We start from the raw sequence: 27,475 nt of genomic DNA, 5'->3' as shown, positions 1-27,475 counted from the left end.
AATTTCTCCCTTAAGTTTCTCAAAATTATCACACTCACACACACACTCTACAAAACAAACTTTTATTTAAATGTTGAATTTTGGCAGTTTTAGCATAAAACACTTCCAACATATCTTTCCTTGGTCTTCGTACATTTATTTTGAAGTTTCTGAAATTGTAATTCAAATGTACACAGTATTTGTAGGACTGTAGTCACTGCATAACGAAAAATTGAAAACTTTGCTTTAAAAGTGTAACAGAAGTTTCTCAGTATTGCTGACCAACAATAGAATTTTCAATATTTACTTAGAATTTTTATAACTTAACTTAACTTAAGGAAAGATTGTTCATATTAGGTGTTAAAAGTACCTCTGTCATCAAATGCTTTTGCTTGTTCATTGTGATCCTGAATAATTTCATTTTCTATACACTAATATGATACAAAATGTATATACATATAAAAGTACAAACAAAAATTTTCTTCTAATTTATCCCTTAAGTTTTTCAAAACTATCACACACGCACGCACTACAAAACAAACTTTTATTTAAATGTTGAATTTTGGCAGTTTTAGCATAAAACACTTCCAACATATCTTTCATTGGTTTTCGTACATTTATTTTAAAGTTTCTGAAATTGTAATTCAAATGTACACACAGTATTTATAGGTCTGTAGTCACTACATAACGAAGAATTGAAAACTTTGCTTTAAAAGTGTAACAGAAGTTGCCCAGTATTGTTGACCTACAATAGAATTTTCAATATTTACTTAGAATTTTTATAACTTAACTTAACTTAAGGAAAGATTGTTCATATTAGGTGTTAAAAGTATCTCTGTCATCAATTGCTTTTATTTGTTCATTGTGATCCTGAATAACTTCATTTAGCATACACTAATACGATACAAAATGTATATAGATATAAAAGTACAAACAAAAATTTACTTTCCAACTTCTCCCTTAAGTTTTTCAATATTAATTAAAATTGTCACACATAGACACACACTATAAAACAAACTTTTATTTAAATATTGACCTTTGGCAGTTTTAGCGTCAAATACTTTCAACATATTTTTCATTGGTCTTCGTACATTTATTTTGAAATTTCTGAAATTATAATTCAAATGTACGCACAGTATTTATAGAAAAGAATTGAAAACTTTGCAATGGAAGTACAACAGAAGGTTTCCAGTAATGCAGATCAACAATCGAATTTTCAATATTTAATTGAAATTTTTATAACTTAACTTAAGGAAAGGTCGTTCTTCTTAGATGTTAAAAGTACCTCTGCCATCAAGTGCTTTTGTTTAGAAATGCAAAATCGATTAGAATATTATATATTCTAGTTAAATTTCTTATTAATTGAAAGAATCCATTGTGATATCCATAATTTTATTACCAATAAAAGGTTCCCTTTAACAAGTTAAAATTGAAATCCCTGTTTATTAACACTGTACCAGTAAAATCAAGATTTTGCTCAAAATTTAATTATGTTCAACAAATAAATTAGCATTGTTTGTGGTGGGTGGTATATGGTAGAACAAATCCCTTGACAACTAACTATTTGTCTGAATGTAATCGAAATATTTCCTGGTGACTTAGGAACATTGTATGTTAAAAAACAACAGCATGACCAGAGTTTCGAAATGGAATAAGCCTGTAATAAAATTAATTGGCCCATTACTCCCTGGCATCTATGAACAAAGCAGATAAGATTAATTGCTTTCATAATTTCAGGATTGAAAGAACCAAATAAATAAACACACACACACACACAGATTCGGAATTTGAAAGAAGCGAGAAAAGAGAGAAACGGTTATGGGGGAACAGAATGCAGAAAATAAAAGGTTCGAATGTGTAAAATACGTTTGCGGGGACCACGTGCGGTTTTGCGGTCAGTTACATTACACTTGTATGGCATGCCGCAGCGGAAGAAAAAACTAATCCACGACACTTTATTACGTTAGATAGATTTCAATATACATGATTTGTTCGAGTGGTCACCGCAGCGTTCCCATTGTCCACGGTTTTGTTACACAAAACGTCCGGGGGATTTTCGGGGGATGGCAAATTATTTTCCCGTACATTTTATAGATGCCATAAAAAGTAACGGCTCTCGGTGTTACCCCTCCGTACGATTCCGACTTTTGTAGTCACTGGGGGAGAGTATTTATTCCTTGAGGAACGGGAATTACACGACTGGACCGTTCTAGCCTAGATCTTATCCATAATTTTACTATCGGACTCTTCGATGTGTCCAAATTTCTTTTTCTACACGTATATTTTTATCGGGGACATAAGCTCAGATGCCTGCTCGAATTATTACAATTATTTTACTTCATTTTTAGAAATACTTCGACAGTCCTGGTTGATATCGTTCCGGTGTCCGGGCTTTCTAAGTTATCTGTCTGGATTACTGGAATACCTTTAAAAAAAATTTATTTTGAAAATTTGTCATTTTTTTTTTCTATTATAAACCTAATTTAAAATAAAAACGACCATGAAAATAATTAGACATTATTATTATTTTATTAGTATTATTATTAGACAATTTATAAAAAATATTAATTCCATTATTTTAACAAAAAAATTTTTATGTAACTGTCATTTAAGTATCTTGTTTTTTTATTTTTTAGAAGATTGAATCATATTTAGCTTAAATATTGTTGATAAAGTTATAAAAATTATACAGAAAAAGTTCATTTTAATTATATTGTTAGATATAACAAAAAAATATAAAATATATTGGATATGCAGTATAAATTTTTTAGTCCGGACATAAACCGGACTATTGAGAAATCCGGAATCCTCGAATAACTTCTTTTATTCTTCAGAATACTTTTAGTTTGAAAATTTGTTAAAATAAAAACATGAAAACAATTAGAAATTATAATCTTTTATTAGTATTATTATTAGAGAATTTATAAAAAATATTAATTCCATTATTTTCACAACAGAAAATTTTTATATAACTGTGAATTAAGTAATTTCTTTGTGTTTTTTTTACTTTATAAAAAACTGAATCAATTTAGCTTAAATATTGTTGATAAAATTATAAAAATTATACAGAAAAAATTCATTTTCATCATATTGTTATAACTATACATTACTGTATAGGTATAACAAAAAATATAAAATATGTTGGATATGCAGTATAAATATTTTAGTCCGGACATACGCCGGACTATTGAGAAATCCGGAATCCTCGAGTAACTTCTTTTATTCTTTAGAATTTTTTTAGTTTGAAAATTTGTCAAAATTGTTATAAACTTAAATTAAAATAAAAACTCGAAAACAATTAGCTAATTATGCTAATTTTTTATTAGTATTATTATTGGGCAATTTATAAAAAATATTAATTCCATTATTTTAAAATAGAAAATTTTATATAACTGTGTTTTAAGTATCTTCTTTTTTTATTCATATTTAACATTAATATTGTTGATAAAGTTAAAAAAAATTATTATTATTAACATACACCGGACTATTGGAGAATCCGGATTACTCGAGTTACTTCTTTTATTTTAAAAATAATTAAAAATTTGTCATATTTAGTCTATTTATTTTATTTTGAATAATTTTATATGCAGATACCTCCCAAGAGGAGATTATCTTCTTCGGCTTTTTGGATGGGTAATGAAATACATTGACAATCTGTACATTTTTGCCTTTCTCTATGTCTACATGAACGTTAGACTTTGAAGAACTATTCTTTATTACTGTCTAACGCTTCTTGAATCAGTAAAATCAATTACTAACTTTGGCTCCCATGTAGTTCTAACTGTTCAACTTATGTTCCGGATTAGGAACTTAAGGATCCGGTTATTTTCAACAAAGCTCACTTGTCAAGCTATATTTCGAAGCTCTGATAATAGAATATCTTTGAAAATTTACACAATTGAAACTGTTCATCGTAATTGATTAAAATGTGTTTCTCAAATAGAGTATTGGTTTTTTTAATTAGAACAATTTAAAAATGCTCTTCTGTTACTTTAAATGTGCGTGAACAAATTCAGTTGGATTTTGTGTGTAATTTTTTTTTTTTTTTTTTTCGTTAGAATAATTTAATTTATTTGTTAATTGTTTATGTGTTTAACTATTTAGACGTATTAGAAAAATATGAATATAAACCCATGTAATTGTTGAAGCTATTAAAAATTAATTAATTAAAATAGATGAAATAAAGTAGTTTTTGGTCTTGAAGAAGAAATATGTATAATTATACAGGGTTTTATCTCTCAACTTTAAATAGTTAAATGAACAATTTACGAAAGTTGTATTAAACGTTTGTTTTTTACACATAAGACAATCCAGTAGCGGATGTTGATTTTGAAATGCGAATACCATAAATCCAGCTTTATTTCCGTATAAACTGCGAGGGGAGTTATTAAAGTCGCATAATAATAAAAGTTCCTTTTTCAGTTTATGGCAAGTGAACGATTTTACATCTACGGTTCAATTAAATTTTTGCAATGTAACGGTACGAAACTGTGGTAGGAAATTTTTATTAAGGCGATAAAAGGGAAAATTTACTATACGCATAGGATCAGTAGACCAAGGGAGTAAACAATTTTATTGCCGCATTTACGGTGAAAGAGCGGAATCTGAGTTAATAGCTCACGGAATGACCTATTAGACGGTTAATGTTTCATAGATATGTACTGTTCACTGACGAAATTAATCAAATAACTTTTTCCACGTTACCGACATTAAACATTTGCTTCTTAACGTTATTTAACGCTTTTGTTATTCAATTATGAACGATATTAATTTATGCCCCTGCTCTTACTCTTAATAATACAAAACTACACACGCACACAAAAACGAACACAACAAGAACAAATGAATACCTTTCACAATCAGGTTTATTATTTCTTTGATGGACGGTGCATATTTCTTGTATAAAATTACAAAGCCTTCTAATACAATGGACCTGAACCGCCATAAAGTTCTCAAATCATATTTATAATTAGAGAATATTATATTATGCCGAGAGATCGGGCGGTTGGTTTTCTTTCATGCCTCTGGCCTAACTCCAATTAAAAAGGAAATTTCAAATGCGGAACAAAAAATTTATATGTATGCAGACTGAAATATGTTGTACGTGTGTTGTGGGTCAAAGGAAAAGAGCAATGATTCTACTCACTAACGATTTTCCTTTCTCTACGTCAATGTAAGTAATTGTGTTAAATGGTACTTCGCACAACTGAATGCTGACGCTGCACTGAACAACAACAATTTCATAATGTAGGAGAAGAAATATGTTAATTACGAACAACTGAAAACTTCAGGTGTTCATTAAAAACTAGTATTACACTTGATGGGCGTTCAGAAGAAGCAAGGCGGTACCAAAAAATGCAAACAAAATTTAGTTTTAGATGTAGGAAATAATATTATAATTTCATAGACGAACCCTAATAAAAATAGTAGTTTGAAAATCTACATAAACATAGTTGTATTAAATGGTACTCGATTTAAGTATATATTAAAAATGCAAGAACAATTTGGTACTCCAGAAGAACATACACTTTTTTATTTATCATTGGTAACACATTTTGTGAAAGTTGTGAAGAAATGAATAATAATAAATAAGCAACTTCAAACTTTTAATAAAATTTTGTGCATATATTTTAGGTGGATCTGATTTTGTTTTAGACAAAACTCCTTTAGTGTACCTAAAAATTCCTATAATTCTTGAAAATTTAAATAATTTGATCTATTTAAGTAATTTATTTGCATTTATTTTGAAATGCAATTTCAAATTAATTGATTACTCATAAAAGATGTTTTTTTTTTTAACCCGAAACCTGAAATTTCAAACTTAGTCTTGCTCCATTTGAGAGGAGAGACCTTTCATTTTGTTTTTATTAAAAACTTTATGTTATTGTAAAATTATTTGAATATTTTTTAATAAATGAATTGTAAATTGTAAGTTTAAGTTATAGATGAATTGTATAAACATTACAAGAAGTCAATTATTATTCAGAACACATTTAAGTATGCCTGCGTATATTTTTCAGTAAGAAGAAACAAATTTCCTCAGGTACATTGCTATGTCGCATGAATTGAAGAAATGTTTCATGCAAATCTTACATATTTAATCAACAAAAGTCGAATCTGCAATTAAAAATTAGGACTCTATTGAGAGACTATGTTTTATTATAAAATTATCTGAATATTTTTTAATAAATTAATTTTAAATAGTAAGTTATAAGTTCCAAGAAGTCAATTAATATTTAGAACACATTAAAACAATTAATTTTTATGCAAATCTATATTAATTAGTCTAAAAATCATTTACAGAATGTTTCCAATAAAAAATTCCTCTTCCTCGTCAATAAACCTGAAACTGAAAACACTATGACTATGTGTTACCGTAAAATTACCTGAATATTTTTTAATAACTTAATTGTACATAGTAAGTTGTAAGTTATAAGAAGTCAATTAATATTTAGAACACATTAAAACAATTAATTTTTATGCAAATCTATATTAATTAGTCTAAAAATCATTTACAGAATGTTTCCAATAAAAAATTCCTCTTCCTCGTCAATAAACCTGAAACTGAAAACACTATGACTATGTGTTACCGTAAAATTACCTGAATATTTTTTAATAAATTAATTGTACATAGTAAGTTGTGAGTTCCAAGAAGTCAATTTATATTTAGAACACATTAAAACAATTAATTTTTATGCAAATCTATATTAATTAGTCTAAAAATCATTTACAGAATGTTTCCAATAAAAAATTCCTCTTCCTCGTCAATAAACCTGAAACTGAAAACACTATGACTATGTGTTACCGTAAAATTACCTGAATATTTTTTAATAAATTAATTGTACATAGTAAGTTGTGAGTTCCAAGAAGTCAATTAATATTTAGAACACTTTAAAACAATTAATTTTTATGTAAATCTATATTAATTAGTCTAAAAATCATTTACAGAATATTTCCAATAAAAATTCCTCTTCCTCGTCACTAAACCTGAAACTGAAAACAATATGACTATGTGTTATTGTAAAATTATTTGAATATTTTTTAATAAAATAATTGTACATAGTAAGTTATAAGTTCCAAGAAGTCAATTAATATTTAGAACACATTAAAACAATTAATTTTTATGCAAATCTATATTAATTAGTCTAAAAATCATTTACAGAATACTTCCAATAAAAAATTTTTCTTCCTCGTCATTAAACCTGAAACTGAAAACACTATGACTATGTGTTATCGTAAAATTACCTGAATATTTTTTAATAAATTAATTGTAAATAGTAAGTTGTAAGTTCCAAGAAGCCAATTAATATTTAGAACACATTAAAACAATTAATTTTTATACAAATCTATATCAATTAATCTAAAAATCATTACAATATATTTCCAATAAAAAATTGCTCTTCCTCGTCACTAAATCTGAAACTGAAAACATTATGACTATGTGTTATCGTAAAATTACCTGAATATTTTTTAATAAATTAATTGTAAATAGTAAGTTGTAAGTTATAAGAAGTCAATCGATATTTAGGACACATTAAAGCAATTAATTTTTATATAAATCTATATTAATTAATCTAAAAATCATTAGAGTATATTTCCAATAAAAATATGTTGTTCCTCGTGACTGAAAACCTGAAACTGAAATCACAAAACGTATCACATGACGTATAAACGAATAGAAAAACTTACTTGAAAATGAAGTGCAATGGTGCGTAAATAAATGAAAAAACATTCAGGCAGTGCGACATGACGGTTCGACGATCAATTTGCGTCCGCGAAACATCAAACCGTTGAGTCTGTCGATCGCTTTGTCGGCCATGGTCTGGTCGAGACACTGGATGATCACGAAACGCTCCCGCTTGTACACGATCTTGGTGAATCTCAACTTTTTCTTGGTGAACAAATCCTCGAGCGTTTTTTGGCTGCTGCCGTCCGGCAGATTGCCGATGTACACCATGTTTATCATCATGGGCACCGATTTGGCCGTCTCGAGCCTGTTCTTGTCCATTATTCCTGCCGCTGCCGACCGGACCGTTCTGACTGACAGGAAAAGATCGAAACTTCAATTGCGATTGTTTGTTACGATTGTTGCGATTAATGTGTGCGACAAACGAAATAAACAAAACAAAACAATCGAAAGTTTTATTCGAATAACAAAATTAGACTTGTGGACATAGATTAAAGTAAAGTTAATTAGCGTGAGTTATTCTATTTTTACTTTAAACGCATATTTCCGCCGAATTTCAGTCGGCTGTAAATTTATTTTCAGTTATATTCGTACAAACTTTTAAAACGGAAATTTTCATAAATAATAGCTCGCTTTATTAAAGCCACATGTGCACGTACTAAACGTGTATGAGGGATCTATAACAGTGGATATCGTCTAGCAATTAGTTATATTTATGAACAGCCTTGTTGTTTGTCTATTTTCATTTGCGGCTTCAAATTTGACACGCTATTTTAATCTTGTCGATTCTGGACAATTGTTAACAAAGGGCCATTGTTTTATTTAATAACAAAATTTCGTATTGATTCTCTTTTGTTAATAGAATGTGTTGTTGTTTCAACTTGCATAGTCATGTTTGTTGGTAATTTTACTATTTTCTCATGGCATAATTATATTCTAGTAACAGTAAAAATACATCACCAAAAACCTTAAAATAAAATAGTTAAAAATATATATATTCTCCAAATTCACACAAAATTTTAGATAAAGATAATACAATAGATTTTTATGTATTTTTATGTGGTATTAAATTAATTCTAATTTTTCTAATTATTTATGTTTTTTAAAAAATCATGTTACTAAAATTTACAGTGGTACCTAGTAGAACAATCAGACATTAACTAAAATAAAAAAACTTCCAAGGATGTATTATGTACATTATTTTCATAAATTTAATAAACATTAAATTATTAATCTGTAATCTACATAGTACTTCTTTCTTAATTTACATTTATTTTCCTTTTATTATTTAAGTACAAAATTTCATTCAGAAACTGAAAAATTTACAGGAGTAATTAATATTTAATTTTATTACTATTTTAATAATTTAAAATATAATAGGATTAGGTTAGGTTATCTTAAGTTATTAACATTTTATATAATTATGTAATTTATAGAATATCACAGAAATTAGCAACAACAAATAACATTATTTTCAGATATTAAATAGTTTGCTGAATAATAAAATATTCAATTATTATTTTGTATTAACTATGTGTAATCTACATAATTGTTCTTTCTTAATTGTCATTTGTTTCTATTCTATTATTTAAATACAAAAATTGGAAACCATTGTTATTAAAAAAGTGTATTCGAACATGACTAAAGTTTGCACAAAAATATATTAATTATTCTATATTAATTTTGATGAAGAGTAATTTACAGTGAAAAATCCAATTTCAAAATACTCCAATTAAAAATTTGTACCTTAGATACACACCAGAAATTTTGAAATACAGTGGAGGAAATTTTATGGTTTGGAATTCCTTTTCTTGGCTGAGTATGAGACCATTACAGAAAATTATTGATAAAATGGACCGTTTCCTGTATACAGATATCATGGAACCATTTGCCAACGATAATTTACCAATTACATGGATTTTTATGCATGATAATGATCCAAAGCATGCGTCCAATGTTGTTCAAAATTGATTAATAGATAATCATGTTGAGATTTTCAATTGACCGCCGCAAATTCCTGACCTAAATGCAAACTTATGGAACGTCATAAAGTCTTTATTAAAGCACCAAAAACCATCAAATTTAAATGAATTGTTGGTTATTAACTGTTGAATCGTTGGATTTAATTTGAAACGACCGTTGTCAATATCTTGTTGTCGTTTATAAGGAACAAAGGGCATTCAACAAAATATTAGTTCTGTATATATATATATATATTATTTAATAAATATTTTTTTATTGAGCAGTTATTTTGTTTAAGATTAAGATACCCCTGTAAAAATGAATAATGGTAGAAAGAATATAGTGTATATATTTATCATAAAATATACGTAACGCCCCTAATAAATGCTTTCAAAATATTTTATATTTTATTTTAAATAATTTCACTATGTTCTTTTTACAATTATTCATTTTTCAACATTTGTTCAATAATACACATCATTTTTAAAACGCAGTGTCCCATAATTAAAAGCTTGGACATTAAGATACACTCCAAAAATTTTGGAACACGGTAGAGGAAATTTTACTGCAAAATATAAATAATTTTAGAAATAATATAGTGTATATATTTATAATAAAATATATTGAAAACTCCCCTAATAAATGCATTCAAAATATTTCATATTTTATTTTTAATAATTATATATATTCTTTCTACAATTATTCATTTTTCAACATTTTTTCAATAATACACAACATTTTTAATACACAGTGTCTCGCTTATGAATGCAACAGGATTATATTTATTATGTTTATTGTATTATTTAAAATTAAAAATAAAAGGAAATTTGGTTGCCCTTAAATAAAAGTATTATTTAATATTATTTATTTTATTATTTTATAAATATATATTTATTGAGCAGTTATTTAAGATTGAGATACTGTAAAAATGAGTAATTTTAGAAAGAATATAGTGTATATATTTAAAATAAAATATGTAGAAAACACCCCTAATAAAGGCTTTCAAAATATTTTATATTTTATTTTAAATAATTACACTACTATTCATTTTTCATTCATTTTTCATTCATTTTTAATCCAGTTTAATCATTTAAAAATGCAACAGGGTTATATTTGTTCTGTTTATTGTATTATTTAAAAGAAATTAGTGAAATAAAACCTGTGAAAATAAATTTTGCTTGTCCTTAATTAAATATGAGTTAAAAGTAAAACAAACCATTTTGCATCATAAAAAATATGAATTTATTATATTCTCCACAAACAGTGCGAGTTTTTACTTTGTCGAGACCTCGGAGCAGCGTATAAAAGTTCAGACTTCTAAGCAAGTAACGTCGTTAATTGGGCACATTGTAGATTATTTTTGTGCAGACATGTTAGCTCTCCGCGAGAATTAATAATTGAGAGCACACTACCTTTGATGAAAGACTAATGGTATAAATAATCCACTTTATTAGGTCAATAAACATGATGATAATTCTGTCAACAATTAGTTTTAATCGTTAATTTTCTTCAATTCCTCCATGTTGATTGTCACAAATTGGAAATTGGTTTGTGTGTGTAATCCGATTAATAAAATAACGCTTTGGATGAATTTTATTAGGTATGTGTGTGAAGTGTTGAAACAGTTATGCTGATTCACATTACTTTGATTGCACGTTGTTTAATTATTATCGACATGAGTCGTCTCAGGGTTAATAATCTGTACTGTACAGATGTTAGTTAGTTAGTTAGTTGAAGCAAGGCATGTTGCATTTTTAACTGGTTAACTGGTTAACTGGTTAACTGGTTAACTGGTGAAATTTTGTAGAAATAAGTGGTACGGGGCACGTGTTTGTATATTTAATCATTGGCCACCACGTCTCTGTCGCCATTTAGAAAAAATAAAAGTGTAAAAAATATGTAAGAACAAAATAAACATCTAAAATGATCTTGTCAGTAACACCTCGAAACAACAACGTAAACACCAAATTAAAAGTATTATAAACACATAAAATAGAAATTTCTCACGAAAGTATTCCATTTAATAACGCCAATGTTGATAAAACGCATGTGTTCTCAATTATATGTGTGATGTCAAAGGTATGATAGAAATTAATCTAAATTTATAAATTGTGGTTTTATGGGTCGTAAAACGTTATTTATCATAACGTCAAAGAGCAACAAACAAATTTGTAAACCATCAAAAGTGACGTGTCAAAGTGAAGTATTCCATCCAATTCTACACGATTGATAACTGACAGACTCAGCTCAGACTCGGGCTGCGACTGCTTCCCTTCTCCACACATTTGTTTTTATTTCATTTTATTATTGTCGTTAATTCTTGCTCAATTATTTTATGGTTTAACTTTATCTCAAACACACTTTTCATAGTTTATTGAACCTCTGATATTATTTAACCACTATGTTTGTTATTGATGAAAGCTGCAAAAAAGCAACAGCTCAGTTGCCGAGTGGGCTCTAAAAAAACCGTTTCCGGTATATATTTCCATTCTATTCTTTTATTACGGCCACTTAACACAATTAATTAATATACCTATTCAGTTATTTGGAGTAGGTACAATAAGCACCACTCGAAACAAGCAACTGTCATGATAAGAACGATACTCGAGGTAGGATGGGATGTGCGGAAGAGCTAATTATTATAAAATCCTCCACCATTTTTATAGACGAGTGCACTAGGTTGTCCATTACAAAACATTTGAATGTTGATTAGTTGTTGAATGCAATTAACGTGAATGGAAATACATATAATGGTTTCATTGTTAGTCAACAAAGATCTAACAATGGCCGTGTTTCAAACCAATGGGGTATGAAGTAACCCTTGAAAATGGTTCGCCATTGGATGCCTTAGGCCAACCCCAGTTTTGTTGTATTAATTAGTTCCCTGTTTCTACGGTTCTCCGTAATTTGATGCCCTGTTCCATCATGTATGCTTACTTGTTCGGGAGCTTTATTACGTAAATGTCTTGAAAAAGAACAGTTCTCGATTTGCTTGTCTCTCCGTCTTTTTCTTTCTCTTCCATATTTTCTCTTTTCCTTTGTTGTGCGTTATTTAATTTCGAAGGGAAACAAAATCTCTGTCTGCTCAGCACACGAACGGGCACATTTCTTGAGGAATCTAGACGTAAATAACTAATTAGTTTTATGGCCTTCTTAAAAATAAAACAAAATATTCTTACTAGTTAATAAGAGAGTCAACAAAGCTAAACTACTTCAGAGTGTGTGAACTGAAAAAAAGCAGTTATAGTTTCTGTAGACAGAACAATCAACGTTGCCACATGTAAAAGATGTTAAACTATTCCGTGTCTTTAACACTTTTGCATATGTACCACATTACACCTAAAATTCCTCTGCTTTTAAACATATTTTAATAAATTTATTCAATATTACCTACCTCTGTTACGTTTGGATTATGGGTGAATAAGTACACACATGTTTACGTTGTATGTTGTTATTATCAATTTTATCTCAAGCAATTCAAAATAACTGTTGTAGCTTTACTCAAATTCATTTTTAACATGTTCCTTTTAATTTACACTTTACATAATTTATATATTTTATTTTATATTTTATTGATATTCCTGTTCATGATCCATGAACAGGAATACCAATCATATCAAAGTTGAGGGATTTAACAAAATTAAATAACTGCCCTCTATACATTATTAAATAGTGTTAAGTCTCACCACTTAATTTTAATATGATTGATTTGATTCATTAATTACTTTGTAATTTATTTAATTGTTCATACTTCATAGAATTTTTCACACTTTACTACATACTAAAGTCATTAGAAGTATGATTAAGCATAAAAAGATTATCTTAAATTGTTTGAAATAAAATTATTAACGACAACACACAAGAAAAATTTGAGTTTAGTATTTCAACAACAATTTCTATTTATTTGATTGTCAAATTAACCAATATATTACCGAATTTTTGACAGTTTACTATATATTAATTCATTAGAGGTATCATTAAGCATAAAAACTTATTTTAAATTGTTTGAAATAAAATTATTAATGACAACATACAAGAAAAATTTGAGTGTAGTATTTTAACAACAATTTCTATTTACTTAATTATTAAGTATTAATAATATTTCATCGATTTTTTTACACTTTACTATATACTAAATACATTAGAAGTATCATTAAGCAAAAAAAGCTTATTTTAAATTGTTTAAAATAAAATTATTATTGACAACACACAAGAAAAATTTGAGTTTAGTATTTTAACAACAATTTCTATTTATTTAATTATTGTTTATTAATACTTCATCGAATTTTTGACACTTCACTATATACTAAATTCATTAGAGGTACCATTAAGCACAAAAAGCTTATTTTAAATTGTTTAAAATAAAATTATTAATGACAACACACAAGAAAAATTTGATTTTAGTATTTTAACAACAATTTATGTTTATTTAATTGTTAAGTTTATTAATACTTCAAATTTTGGACACTTTACTATATACTAAATTCATTAGAGGTATCATTAATCATAAAAAGCTTATTTTAAATTGTTTAAAATAAAATTATTAATGACAACACACAAGAAAAATTTGATTTTAGTATTTTAACAACAATTTATGTTTATTTAATTGTTAAGTTTATTAATACTTCAAATTTTGGACACTTTACTATATACTAAATTCATTAGAGGTATCATTAATCATAAAAAGCTTATTTTAAATTGTTTAAAATAAAATTTTTAATGACAACGTACAGGAGAAATTTGAGTTTAGAATTTTGACAACAATTTCTATTTATTTAACTGTTAAGTTTATTAATACTTCTTCGAATTTTTGGCACTTTACTAGATATTAAAATCATTGGAGATATTATTAAGCATAAAAAGCTTATTTTAAATTGTTCGAAATAAAATTACTAATGACAACATACAAGAAAAATTTGAGTTTAGTAATTTAACATCAATTTCTATTTATTTAATTGTTGTTTATTAATACTCTATAGAATTTTTGACTCTTTACTATATACTAAATTCATTAGAGGTATCGTTAAGCATTAAAAGCCTATTTTAAATAGTATAATATATAATAAAATTATTAATGACAACATACAAGAAAAATTGGAGTTTAGTATTTTAATAACAATTTCTATTTATTTAATTGTTAAGTTTATTAATACTTCATCGAATTTTTGACACTTTACTAAATACTAATTTCATTAGAGGTATCATTAAGCATAAAAAGCTTATTTTAAATTGTTTGAAATAAAATTATGAACGACAACATACAAGAAAAATTTGAGTTTAGTAGTTTAAGAACAATTTGAACCAGATAGATAGATGGAGGAATATAATAAAATAAATGATATAGATAAAAAATAAAATAAAAATCAGAAAATCTCCGTACAACGTCGTGACGTGGCAACCCCGAAAAATCGTAAACGCAACGCGACGAGAGCAGTAGACGCGTCTGCAGACAGTGGCATGAAGATATTGGTTTCTGACTTCGGTCTCAGGTGGGTGATCGAGCTAAACTCGTCCCTAGACAATAACCTCATCCGTTTTCAAACATCCTCGACCCCATCGCGTAAAATACACGCAATACATATATCGCTGATGCCCGTTTCACGAGGAATCGCACTACAATTTTATTACCTGCATTTGATCCGCTCAATGAATAAATATGCCGGTGGATACAATCGTAAAAATTTTAATGAACGTTCCTGGAAAATGAATGAATACACGAAATGTATCTTAAGTCAGCATTTTGCTACGTTACATACAAAAAAAAAATATGGAGGGTTGGCTGGCTGTAGAATTTTATTTTATTTTTTAATTATGTTATAATAGATAAGCTTTTAAGTAACTTATCGTATTATCTTGTCCAAACAGGACATGGCAAAAGATAATGGTACTTTTTAAAACTTTGTACAAGATACTCTAACGCGTTAACAATATAAATTATGAAACTTACACGTTATAAACTTTATATTTAGCAAACATATGTGCATGTAATTTACTTGTTTCTTTTTACAGGCACTTAGGTACGCAAACCTCGTCAACTAATTCGATAGAATCATCAATACCCCACAAAGAGCGCTGCAATAAAATAGAGTACCTGATAGACAGCCAAAAGAAACTCTGTTCACAACATGATAAAATACTGCCAGTAAGTAATATTATTAATAATTATTAATATTAAACTACTAGGTTATCTGGAAATATTTTTTTAATTAGTTAGTTTATTAGTCATGTGGTAAAACAAAACATATTTGTTACAGGTCCTAGCTTTTAGTGCAAAGTTAGCAATGGAAGAATGCCAAACCCAATTTAAATATAGTAGATGGAATTGTTCGTCGTTTTCTGAGAAGAACTTAACATTTGGGAATGTTATAACAATTAGTAAGTACTCTAACGGAATTGCCAATAAAGTTCGTAACATCACATATGGGAATTGCAATTAAATAACGTCTGGTTTTATCAATTGAACGTTATTAATTGTGACATATAAAATCCACTTAAGCGACTAGGAAATTTTACATGCACACAATTGCACCAATTAGTAATTAAAGTGGAAAACACGATTTATCACCGGAAAATCCCAGCTCAGCTTCCAGTCAAAAAAAAATCATTGTCTACGTTTAATTTCAGGAAGTAGAGAAGCAGCCTATCTATCTGCAATATCTGCAGCCAGCGTTGCTTATGCGGTAACGCGAGCGTGTGCCAAAGGAGAATTGTCAGATTGTTCTTGCGAGGCGAATAAAAGACTGAGGAAGACACACAAGTGGAAATGGGGCGGCTGTTCGGAGGACATTCGGTACGGCGAGGATTTCAGCAAGAAATTCTTCGACGTGATCGAAGACAACAACACGTCCGTCGGATTGATGAATCTCCACAACAACGAAGCGGGAAGACGAGTAAGTACCAATGGAAGGGCACTCCGAGTTGCATATCTCTCAGAGTACCCTTTCCGAGTACCCGATTGTTACGGGATGATTGTTTTCAGGGTGTCAGATCGAGGATGCAACGCGTCTGCAAATGTCACGGCGTGTCCGGATCGTGCAGTATGCAGATCTGCTGGAGGAAACTGCCAACGTTCAAGTCGGTCGGCGAGGGACTCTTCCAGCGGTACGAGGGGGCGACGCACGTCAGATTGGTGCAGAAACGGAAAAAGAAACTGAGGAACATCAACCCGGACTTCAAGAAGCCAAATCGAACTGAGCTTGTGTACTTGGACGAATCCCCAGACTATTGTGACAAAAATGAAACGTTAGTACCCTTCACTGTACTCCCCAACTAGCTAATTAAATTAATTAATTCGATGTTCCAGGTTGGACATTCTGGGTACCAAAGGAAGGGTGTGCAATCGGACCAGTCAAGGCATTGACGGTTGTAGATTGCTTTGCTGTGGCAGAGGGTACCAGACGAGGGTGCGCGAGGTGGAGGAGAAGTGCAAGTGCGCCTTCGTCTGGTGTTGCAAAGTAGAATGTGATATTTGCCGATCCAAGAAAGAGGAGCACGTTTGCAATTAAATTGTTGCTGAGCGAACGACTGATTATCCTTCGAGAATGTGCTGGAGTCACGATTAATTACGAGACAATTTAACAACTCATTGAGCTTTATTTATAAACAGGCATTCATCGAATTTTAATCGTACAAGTTTTATAATTAACCAGTTAAATGCGCTTCTAATAATCGTGACTTTAGTTTAAAAAGTCGATTAAACGAAGAAAGAAACGTCCTTCAGATTTACTGCATTTGTGTATTTTCATTTCAGAACCATTACAACTGAAATACTGTCAAGAATGAATATATAAATGGACTAATGTGTTTGTTGACGAGCCAAAGTATATGTATGTAAAAGTTGCGGCTTATTACTACTTAAATTGTTTCCGTAAATAAGTCAAAGAACTTCGGGGAAGTACCCTCAAAATTTCATATGATATGAAATTGTCAAATTCATTTATTTAATATTATCACATTTTTATCTAATACCACACGTTTTAAGTCTTTGATGTTATTTATGGGAATACTCAAAAACTGTCATGCAATGTCTCAGTGCTTATAAATTTTATAAACTTTTGTAAGCAATTTCCTATTTCGTACTCATTCAATCTATGTACTATTTATTTTTTAAAATCATGCTTTAATATTTTCACCTCATATTTGTATCATCACGACGTTGTATATTTATTTGTATTTGCACTTAGAATATAAAAATAGTATTTAATTGTGTATTGAAATTTATATAGAGATGTACATAGACTTTTAATATATTAATTAGGTACTACATAATAAAATAGAACTAAAGATCAATGTATATAGTCAGTTTAATTTTTTATTTAGGTAAGTTTAGTTCCAAAATTAACTTAGTGGAAATTGCTATGTCAAAATTTTAAATGTTGGGTTGAATATATAGTGGTAATGAAACTCAGTTTAGTTATCTATTCGATAAATGTGCCATGTACTCGAAATACTGAGCTGTAAGTAGATTTTGGACCTCACATTTTCTCTCCTATTACTCTTATGTTTATGTGGAAAAATTCAGTATTAATAAAATCTTTGTGTATAAATTGTACCGTTATTTTAATCATCACCTCCTTCCCTACTCTTGGAAAATCACGTTCCAATTTAATTCAATTTATTAATCAATAGTACAAACAATCCTCTCTACGAGATAAAATCAATTCCTCGTGTTTTCATGTATCTGATCTCTTAATTTGGTTGCTATGGAATTGAGCTTCCTGCACATCATAGAAAATGAATAGCAGCAATGGAACCTGTCCCTGGCGTTCTTCCTGTAAAAATCACGTAGCTCGTGATTTAACACCAACTCTTTCAAAGCCTTGGCGAACTCCATGGCGTCCGGCTTCAGACACACCCCACTAAATTTGTGCGTGATAATTTTAGAAGCCATTCCTTTGTCGGTGGCCACGATGGGTTTGCCCAGGCACATCGCCTTGAGCACAAAATCCGATAATAAATCGTTCTGAGCAGGATGGATTGCGACGAGTGCGTTGCAAATGAGCGTTTTCTCGTGAATAGTGGGCATTTGTCTGAGGAAGGTGACCTGTCTGAACCAGCTACGCCACACAGTGTCGGCGATTAGTTCGGCGCAGTAAATGTTCTCGGTTGAAGTCTTGCAGTTACTCGCTATCACCAAATGGAATCTGTCCGTCAAGTCTTTGTCGTTGATTAAGTCGATAAGAAGACCGAAAGCTTCGCAAGTAAGTGTCAAGTTGGAGGCTGGCGCAAACTTTCCGATGGTCAGGAAAATGATCATGTTCGAAGGCAAATCCGGAACTATTCGGTGTATATTAATCGTGGGTTTGTTCCAAAGTCCAACGTCAATCGGACGATAGAGTATTATTATATTTTTCTTTAGATGAGGATAATGGTATTTGACCAACGCAGCTATCCCATCACTTTCAACAATAATTTGATCTGCCAAATTCATCATTTGCAACTTGGTATTCGAAACGTTTTTCGAGTACTCGAGACGGTCGTCCAAAATTCCTGTGTTGGGTAGATGCTCTAAACACACCACGTATTTGTTGAACAGCTTCAATATGTATACAGTCCATAACCACACGTCTACAATCACCACATCAGGTGTGGCTGTAGGTGGGCACATAAACACCTTGAATACCGTGTAAGTTGCCTTTATGAAGGAGAAAAACCAACGGAAATAGCCGAAGAGACTGTTTGGCATGTAAGTTCCAGTCCATTTAATGTGTATGTGGTCGTCAAACTGAAAATAATGCGAAAATATAACAGCTGTAACATTGAGGACATTATTAATATTTACATGGAAGTCCGAAAGGTCAAAATGACTAGTATAAATGTATATTTGATAGCCCATTTTTCCAAATGCCTGAACCATACACAACACGTACTTGTCCCGTCTTCTGTTCGTAAATTTGTCATGTAGGAAAACTATCGTTCGGCTTCTTCCCACTTCGGACATCATTTAACGCAAAACTGAACCGACACAACACGGAGTGTAAAATACTTGTAAAAGTTATGACATACTGTTGACAAATTGCAATACATCATTAATAACATAATTCCATTGTTGTCATATACATAGGCAGAAAAAAAGGCATGATTATTATTTAGGTTTATTGATGTAACTGTGTAAGAATAAAAAGGGAAACATAATAGATGTAAAATGAACAAATATATTCAATTCTATTTTAGCTCTGCAATGTACAGTACAGTATTATTTAAATAACAATTTCGCAAAATTATTTAACGTTTGGCCAAAAGAGCCAAGTCAGAGATGCACTTGTTGATGTTCTGTTTCTCCTGATCTGGAGTAATGGAAGCCTTGACTCTGGCCACAACATAATCTACAAGATTCTTCTGGTTGATCCTGCGCTCGATGTTCTGTTTTTCCACTTGGTAATCCAAACGTTTCTTGACTTCAGAGTAAGCCTTCAAAAGACGCTCGCGGTAGTTGGCCTCAAGTTGCAAAAGAACGTTTTCACGTTTGGCCTGCACAAGTTGCACTTGACCTTCCAAGCTCCATTGAGCCTTTTCTTCCTCCTTGATTGAGTCTTCAAGGGATTGTTTTTGGTCAACTCGGCTTTGGTTCCAGTTTGCTTCATATTCCTATTAAATTCAATGCATTAGTGTTTGTCGAGGGTTTGTTATCATAAGACTTACATCAATCTCCTTATCCAAAGATTTGGCTAGAGCTGGTCCAAGTTTCTTGACAGCAACAATCCACATGACCAACAGAGAGAGACCAGAATAGTACTCATGTTCCAACACATAAATTTCTTTGCTGACCAAATAGGTGGACAGGGTGAAGGCCAAGGTGTAAGGTCCAGTCACACCAGTTTTCTTGTAGAAGAAGGTGAACCATTCTTCTGGAATGAAGCCCATGCGCACTTTGCCGGGCTCTTGTCTCACCTAGAAGTGATGGTGACATAGAATCTCATTGGTATCGGATATCTTGTACTTACAGGCCTGAGACCAGTTGATGATTGGTCGGGACTGGCGGCGGCATTGTTGGCGGACGAGGTGGCGGCAGCCCTGGTGCTCAATGCGACGAGGCTGCGGCTGGTTTGGCCTGTAAACGCACATTAAACCTATTACATAAACCCGGATCATAGGTTATAAGTACGTTCACAAAAATCTACTGCACATCACTCGGAACAAACTAGCGCATGGAAGCTCGATGAACATCTAGTTACCTGACAATAAGGCGGCCCTGGACAGCATGGCTTTTCCGATGTTCTTCTGTTCTTTGCAAAATTATCGGACCGTGGCCCACTAGATGTACCAAGTACAAGTCGGAGCGAGCGAGATAGAGTATGTGCGTGCGAATGCATTAGAAAGAGAGGCGCGATTATGTAATCATTGCCAACGTATTGAAGTGAAATCCCCTAACATTGGCAATAGCATATGATTTAATTTACTACTTTAAATTAAATTATCTTGTATTTGTTGCATGTTAGGTTAGGTTTGTTTAAAGTATGATTAAAATTGCAAGGTAACAGTTTTTCTTACAAAATTAGCTCACTAAAATAACTATACAATACATAAAAATTATAAATAACCATATTTATTGTGGTTAAAAGTTTATTTTAAATATGATCATTATTAAAAAAATATATTTCATTAAAAATATTATATAAAACAAAAGGTACCAACGAGACCTATAATTACATTAATAATATTATCATTTTGCTCATGGTTTTCATTATCAGATAAAATTATACAAAGTACAAGTTTCTTCTATTGAATGTCTTCAAAACATGATAAAATTGTTTACAAACAAATTTGCAAGTTTATTTGGTTATATTTGGGAAAAAAATTATAAAATGACTCTGTAAATGTAAATTAAACATATTTTAGGCTCTTTTAAATATAAATGTATGTTCCAATACATTAAGATTCTAATAAAAAATAGTAATAAACAATTTATAAATGAAAAAAGTATATTTTCACATTACGTGATAAAATGTACAAATAAGAAATAGACTAAAAATTTTTGAAATTATGGTTCATTGCAAATTGTCTTCTGTTTATCTCTTGTAGTCTATTTATTTGTTCCAATTGATTACTGATTTGAGCTGTGTTGGTGTCTATCCATTGTAGGGAATTCATATGGGCATTTAATATCTTACAAATTTGAACAATCTAAAACAAAAATTCAATTAAATTTTTATTGTTTTTGTAAACATTTATCAAACTTACTGGATTCGAAATTTCTTCACCCTTGTGAGACTCATTTATATGTTCAATTATCTCTTTCAAATCATCTGACATTTGTTTTAACTGGGAGTCAATATTCTCTGAAAGCTGGTACCTATAAAATGCAACAATTATAATAATATAATAATATGGATTATACCACACAATTCATACATTTGATTTCTATCAATATCCGTTACAGGTAAATCATTTAACTCCTTTTCCAAAGGCAATATGAGTTCCTCCAGTTCCTTTTGTTGTGCCAAAACAAAATCTAACTCCTGATCGAGATGTGACTGTTGTTGTTTCACTCTTGAAATGCTTCCATTCAAAGTTAAAATATTGTCTCCATTGGAAATCAACAAAGTGTCCCATGCATTCATGTGTTTTGCTTGATTTATAAACATTTTTCCTTGCTCCTCCAAATCAACAGTCCATTTGTTAATTGAATCTTCCAGTTGTCCAAATGTCATGGCGGCTGGGGCTGCAGCAGTTTGCAAAGCTGCTGTATTGGACACTCTGAAGAATGAGTTGTTAAAGACAAGAATTTTAAATTGTACTGAACCTTACACTGTTGTTGCAGATGATGAACTAGACCCTGACACTGAGGCTGTTGATGCAGTACTTGGAACCCCTCCCAATGTTAACTTGGGTGCTGCTGTAGTTGTTGATGTTGCAGTTGTTGTCCCACCTACAAATAATGATTAATTTTTCAATACTCTGCGGAAATATTTAAATACCTGTGCTTGTACTTGTGCCCAATATAGGAGTGAATGTCGAAGAAGCTGTTGTAGTTTTTGGCAAACGCATACTTATTGATGATGATGGAGTGCTCACTTGTAAAATTCATATTGATAACATGCATGTACATGTAACTTTTGTTTATTTTACCTGGAGTTCCTAAAGTATATGTGGATGGTGTAGATGTACCAAAGGTATTATTTGGTGTTGTTTTACCAGGTGCTCCAAATGCTGTGGTATTTGCTCCAAATAAGCTGGTAGCTGGTTTATTTTGTGTACTTGTCGGCGTGCCAATTTGAAATCCCGTCGTTGCTGGACGAAAACAATTATAAGTTAATCAAAAATATAACCATTTATATGGTTTTGCTACCTGGTGTTCCAGCTGCTGCCGGCATGGTAAAGCCTGTTACTGTTTTTGGCGGTTCAGACATTTTTCAATTTGATTTTCCGCTGATTTTTCAATTTATTGTAGTTTTTTGAGGCTAGATATCTGATGACTGGGTTTACACTGCGAGCCGTATAAAATAACACAGAATACAGGTTTCTACACTAGAAGTCACCTGTCAGAACGGAAACTGAAATTTAACGGAAAACTGCTACCAACCTACTAACGTTAATAAGTAGGAAACCAACATTACATTATTCCGTATTCGTGGTAATGGGATCGAGGATCGATCCTTGATAAAACCCCCGGATTATCTCTATAAATATACACTTAAGGAAATAAAATATTTTTATTGTTACTTACGATTTTATTGTTAATACTGTTTATTTGATATTGAAATATTAAACACAATATTGTATATCTTTTTATTTATACGAAATTTTATTAATTTTATTATTATTTATTCGTTTCTAGTCGTATTCAAGCTCACAAGGGTAATAAACTACTAATTAAATAAGTTTTTTAAATGTTCGTACGTAATATTTGTTGAAGAAATTTTACTGTTTTTAGTGAAAATGTTAATGGCGTCCACATTTACTGCTTTCAAATAATGAATATAATGCATCTCATAAAATCTTGCAACGACTTTACGACTCAAACTATATTCCAACAACACACACTAAAAGGATAGATCACGTATTAGGTGGGTAAGCTAGACTATCTCCTACTTAATAACTTATCGCTTCTATTGGAGTTGGGAATTTGTCGAGTTAACTTGCATTAGTTTCCACTCGTAACTAGACCCACTTTTAAGACGAGTATTAAAATTTTAATTATATAAGTTTGTAAACTATTTAAAGTTAAGTTGTTTCGTGAGTACCTGAATGGCTAGTTTATTTTAAACTTCTTGAATATCTGTCTGGTGTTAATGTAATATATATTTTAAAACCTTCGGTTAATTAAACGTAGCCTCCATTTTAATGGCAATACGTAATTGAAGTCGTCTAATTTAAAATAAATGCGAACAATTGATGATAAAATAAGGAAATACTGTAAAAAACTGGCCGTTAGTTATTTTTTTCAAAGTTTAATTATACGGAAAATTCGTAAACTTTTAATGAACTATTGAAACTAACTTTTTATTATTTGTCTTATAACGAGGCAACTTCGCGTTCACGAATTTGTAGTAGGTAACTTTAAAATATTTACAGAACAATGCTGATGAAAAATAACGCAGAGTTAATTATGTGAAATTAATTCCCGTACGAGCAACCGCCTATTTTATTTCCCCGGCATTTCAGAGCGAATGTTCAGAAAGAAAATGTGCATAGCGCTTAAAGGCAATTACATACATACGAATTAGTACATTGTACATGACCGGTTCAACATCAACCACTGGAGTAATGCAAATGCGAAAACAACATCTACTTCTATTTTACCGAGTTTAGTTGAATGTCTGATTTGTCGTTTATTTCACGGTGATTAATTGTTTTAGATTGATATATCTATAAACAAACTTTAGTTTAGCCTACTTTAAAAATTTCGAGTTATTTAAATCAAGTAAGTAACGACCCTTCAAAATTTCTATTATGTCAATCAATATACATCAAACAGTACACAATTATTTCTTTTGAATAATTTTGCTGGTTTACTCAGTTTTTTCTACACTCCCCGAAATGTCATCGAAGAAGGTAGAACGCACACATATATATACACCAAGGACTACTTTAAGTCGGATTCTGGAAGTTACCAACGAAGATCTCATGGAAAGTGGCAGGTCGCCTGCTCACAATAAGGTACATATAAAAGGTAACTGTTACGTCATGTACAATACGTATTACCATTTCAGGAAGTCTTCCATAGATCAGGACGCTCTAGGCAGACGTCCAAAGGCAGAAAAAATAGACGTCGCGACAGCCCCCGTCCAAAAGTACTACATTTTAACTCTATATTACTCTCATTATCACCAAGTAACTTTACAGAAAAATTGGGCTTCATCACCGGGTACTTTGTACAATCCCAATTCTGACACATTTCAATTCTACGAGTCAATTTCGACGTCCCCCTCTGACACTGATGAATCGCAAATGGGCGACACCGAATCGTCTGAGAATTCTCGTAAAACCCTCACCAAGAAAAACCTACCCGATAAGGAGATACAAGGCAACGCCGACAAGGCAATTTTTTCAGCTAAAACTTTAAAAAAACAAGATGCAAAGAAGAAGCCTGGCGTAGCTAAAAAGCAGAAAACAAAAAAGATGATGTCACCCACCCAGAGTCCCAGGAACCGATGTAACCAAAAATGCGCCGACGAAGCTGATGTTTCAGGACCGTCGTCGGATAGCGAATTAAAAAAGGTTATTTTTATAATTTTTATCAATGATGAAAAATTATTTAGACGTTATAATTTCAGCTTAATCGCCATGTCACTTCTCCGGTCAAACGAAGCGAAACCTACAGTTTAGAAGTGCAATTTTCAAACAAGAAGAAATATGTAAAACTGTTGACTAAAGAGATAGCCCACAGAAAACAGGCAATTTTGGATTTGCGCCAGAGTCTCGTCATTATTAGAGACAAATTGGCCGAATTAGGTGTTGTGGTAACATTGGACGACCTAACACTGGATAAACTTGAGGCCTTACCCGAAAAAATACCAAGTAAGTTACTGGAATTGTGCGGCCACTTGCTGACTCGACAACAGTACATGGCGGAACGTCTTCAAGAATGTTCTCAACTCGATCAGCGCATCAAAGATGATGTGCAAGTGTTTAAGGAGGAAGGTGTGGAACTGCACAAGACTTACGATTTAATGGTCAAAATGAACAAGCAGTGGGAAGAACCAGAAGAATCTAACGAAAACGAAAGTACACAAGAGGTCGAGGAGTTGGTCGAGGAAATGGTCGAGGAATTGGTCGAGGTCTTTTGTAAGTGTTGTTTTTATTTTTGGTTAACAACTGTTACGTTTAGGAATCGGCTCCGCCTTCTAACACGGAGGTGGCATGCACCACTGTGGCTTGCATCGAAGAGGAACCTGTGGAAGAAATCACAGAAATGCAAAGAGTCATAGAAAAAGAAATGAAGGAGAAAATGAAACCAAAGAGAAGGAGAATTAAATCCAAATATCAGCTTTACGTGATTGTAGGTTCGTTCAATTTAGCAAAAACTCAATAACTAAACCTTTGCTTGCAGTTTGAGGAAATACGAGTCCCATCTGAAATTGACTGTGCCATTGAAATAATATTTGATAACTTGAATGTAATTTTTGCTGACAAAAATGAGTCACAGACGTAAGTTTTTGAATTGTTTTATAATATTGTTCATTAATTTAGTATTAGGGTTAACTTTATGGATATGTTGGATGAGTACCATTACGCAGTATGTCAAATGATCGTGGAAAATTTGCAAAAAGTGAGATACTTGGAGGATCACGTTCACCGACGTGATAGATGCTTGGATAGACGTGACGCTGTACTAAAGTTTAAAACAATGAATGACGAGGAAAGAAAAAAAGAAATTAAGTCTCTGGAGGAGAACAACGAGGCGCTGTTGAGGGATAAAGAAATGCTTAATAAATTTGTGAAGGAGCTACAGGCCTTTTCGAGTCGGGTTCGTACACTGGCTGTAACATTCTTAAAGTATATGATTTAAACTGAATTTTACAGATGTATAAACGCAAAGAGGCCGCCGAAGCTAAAGCTATGATTCTATCGAACAAAGTGGATGACTTGAAGGAGAACAATACAAATCTTCGTACTATGGCCAACGCTGTTTTTAAGGCAGCCAAATTGAAGAAGCATGAGCCACAATGAATGTTTATATTTTATACACCTTGCACACTGTTGTTTTTATAAATATATGAAATTATATGTAGATAAAAGTATATTACTTTATTACATTACATACATTAAATTGGAATGTCTAATAGATTGTCTAGTAAACGAATAAAAAACTACACATCTTCAAGATGGTACAATGATTAAAAAATTAATAATATAAGAAGTCCTCTTTCTGACATGTTGCTTTTCTTCTTTGTTTTGCTGAATATAAGATGTTATAACAAGGAAATATCAAGTGTTTGATGAAATTTGTCTTCTTATGTCTTGTCTTGTCTTGTCTTGTGTCTGCTTATCTAATTTCCTAATTTATGTTAAATTTTATACATCTTGCACATTGTTTTTTTTATATATATATGAAATTATATGTACATAAAAGTATATTACTTTATTACATTACATACATTAATGTTTTATATAATACGCTCAACCATATTCTATTTCTTAACAAATGGAAAACGCAATTAAAATTAATGAAACAACGGAAAATTATGATCCGTGCTTTTTTTTACCTTTTTGTTTGTCGGTCAATAACCCGAAGTAAGTTGTCTACATGATTTTCAGTCCGTTTTGTCTGCACTTGTTAGCGAAACTTTTCAATTGAAGTGAAACTACGACTAGACTTTAAATTAGAGTTGCCATTGTTAAAAGATGTATAAAATAATAACAGACTACATAAGTTCTGAACAAATTACATGGTGTGACTACTTA

General features: G+C 30.9%; 5 protein-coding genes across 7 annotated transcripts in view; 2 read left to right on the top strand and 3 right to left on the bottom strand.

Annotated features, from left to right (window-relative positions):
* Positions 1 to 18,177, top strand: part of LOC109607369 (protein Wnt-1) — a 47,991-nt gene extending 29,814 nt beyond the window's left edge. The window contains exons 2-6 of the mRNA XM_020023863.2: positions 15,638 to 15,770; positions 15,883 to 16,003; positions 16,253 to 16,518; positions 16,608 to 16,870; positions 16,932 to 18,177. Of these exons, the coding sequence (XP_019879422.1) occupies positions 15,638 to 15,770; positions 15,883 to 16,003; positions 16,253 to 16,518; positions 16,608 to 16,870; positions 16,932 to 17,133 (985 nt within the window). The 3' untranslated portion in view covers positions 17,134 to 18,177. The remainder of the gene's footprint in view (positions 1 to 15,637; positions 15,771 to 15,882; positions 16,004 to 16,252; positions 16,519 to 16,607; positions 16,871 to 16,931) is intronic.
* A 48-nt stretch (positions 18,178 to 18,225) lies between these two features.
* LOC109607356 (uncharacterized) lies at positions 18,226 to 19,603 on the bottom strand. Its single transcript, XM_020023853.2, has 2 exons — positions 19,410 to 19,603; positions 18,226 to 19,352 (listed from the first exon to the last, which is right to left on the bottom strand). The coding sequence occupies exons 1-2, from the start codon at positions 19,569 to 19,571 to the stop codon at positions 18,285 to 18,287; spliced, it is 1,230 nt and encodes a 409-aa protein (XP_019879412.2). The 5' UTR covers positions 19,572 to 19,603; the 3' UTR covers positions 18,226 to 18,284.
* Positions 19,604 to 19,711: 108 nt separating this feature from the next.
* LOC109607643 (ATP synthase subunit b, mitochondrial) lies at positions 19,712 to 20,951 on the bottom strand. Its single transcript, XM_020024121.2, has 4 exons — positions 20,803 to 20,951; positions 20,572 to 20,678; positions 20,270 to 20,518; positions 19,712 to 20,215 (listed from the first exon to the last, which is right to left on the bottom strand). The coding sequence occupies exons 1-4, from the start codon at positions 20,828 to 20,830 to the stop codon at positions 19,853 to 19,855; spliced, it is 747 nt and encodes a 248-aa protein (XP_019879680.1). The 5' UTR covers positions 20,831 to 20,951; the 3' UTR covers positions 19,712 to 19,852.
* A 580-nt stretch (positions 20,952 to 21,531) lies between these two features.
* On the bottom strand, positions 21,532 to 23,074 carry LOC109607697 (nuclear pore glycoprotein p62). Of its 3 annotated transcripts, none has more exons than XM_020024173.2 (7): positions 22,917 to 23,074; positions 22,697 to 22,858; positions 22,546 to 22,641; positions 22,376 to 22,496; positions 21,980 to 22,324; positions 21,809 to 21,920; positions 21,532 to 21,751 (listed from the first exon to the last, which is right to left on the bottom strand). In XM_020024173.2, exons 1-7 carry the CDS (start codon positions 22,975 to 22,977, stop codon positions 21,593 to 21,595), a joined length of 1,056 nt encoding a protein of 351 aa, XP_019879732.2. In that variant the 5' UTR covers positions 22,978 to 23,074; the 3' UTR covers positions 21,532 to 21,592. The 3 variants fall into 3 exon arrangements, with proteins under 3 accessions (XP_019879732.2, XP_019879741.2, XP_049817185.1); XM_020024182.2 differs by having other exon boundaries at positions 22,558 to 22,641; XM_049961228.1 differs by lacking the exon at positions 22,546 to 22,641.
* Positions 23,075 to 24,564: 1,490 nt separating this feature from the next.
* LOC109607663 (uncharacterized) lies at positions 24,565 to 26,811 on the top strand. Its single transcript, XM_020024140.2, has 8 exons — positions 24,565 to 24,727; positions 24,781 to 24,861; positions 24,914 to 25,288; positions 25,345 to 25,848; positions 25,899 to 26,069; positions 26,121 to 26,218; positions 26,267 to 26,537; positions 26,594 to 26,811. The coding sequence occupies exons 1-8, from the start codon at positions 24,608 to 24,610 to the stop codon at positions 26,738 to 26,740; spliced, it is 1,767 nt and encodes a 588-aa protein (XP_019879699.1). The 5' UTR covers positions 24,565 to 24,607; the 3' UTR covers positions 26,741 to 26,811.
* Positions 26,812 to 27,475: the final 664 nt, after the last annotated feature.

This window comes from Aethina tumida, chromosome 1, assembly GCF_024364675.1.
Source record: "Aethina tumida isolate Nest 87 chromosome 1, icAetTumi1.1, whole genome shotgun sequence".
In the NCBI taxonomy this organism is placed as follows: domain Eukaryota; kingdom Metazoa; phylum Arthropoda; class Insecta; order Coleoptera; family Nitidulidae; genus Aethina; species Aethina tumida.
Note: the sequence above shows the minus strand (reverse complement) of the source record. Positions and strands in the feature narration are given on the sequence as shown.

Bases quoted from the DNA above. Each gene is read 5' to 3' on its own strand.
- LOC109607356 (XM_020023853.2), bottom strand. From the start codon at position 19,571: ATGATGTCCGAAGTGGGAAGAAGCCGAACGATAGTTTTCCTACATGAC. The intron at 19,353-19,409 runs GTAAATATTAAT...CATTATTTTCAG, and splicing joins TTGACCTTTCGGACTTCCAT to TTTGACGACCACATACACAT.
- LOC109607643 (XM_020024121.2), bottom strand. From the start codon at position 20,830: ATGCTGTCCAGGGCCGCCTTATTGTCAG. The intron at 20,519-20,571 runs GTAAGTACAAGA...CATCACTTCTAG, and splicing joins CATCAACTGGTCTCAGGCCT to GTGAGACAAGAGCCCGGCAA. The intron at 20,216-20,269 runs GTAAGTCTTATG...TGAATTTAATAG, and splicing joins CTTTGGATAAGGAGATTGAT to GAATATGAAGCAAACTGGAA.
- LOC109607697 (XM_020024173.2), bottom strand. From the start codon at position 22,977: ATGTCTGAACCGCCAAAAACAGTAACAGGCTTTACCATGCCGGCAGCA. The intron at 22,859-22,916 runs GTAGCAAAACCA...GTTTTCGTCCAG, and splicing joins GGCAGCAGCTGGAACACCAG to CAACGACGGGATTTCAAATT. The intron at 22,325-22,375 runs GTAAGGTTCAGT...CTCATTCTTCAG, and splicing joins TCATCATCTGCAACAACAGT to AGTGTCCAATACAGCAGCTT.
- LOC109607663 (XM_020024140.2), top strand. From the start codon at position 24,608: ATGTCATCGAAGAAGGTAGAACGCACACATATATATACACCAAGGACT. The intron at 24,728-24,780 runs GTACATATAAAA...TTACCATTTCAG, and splicing joins GGTCGCCTGCTCACAATAAG to GAAGTCTTCCATAGATCAGG. The intron at 25,849-25,898 runs GTCTTTTGTAAG...TGTTACGTTTAG, and splicing joins TGGTCGAGGAATTGGTCGAG to GAATCGGCTCCGCCTTCTAA.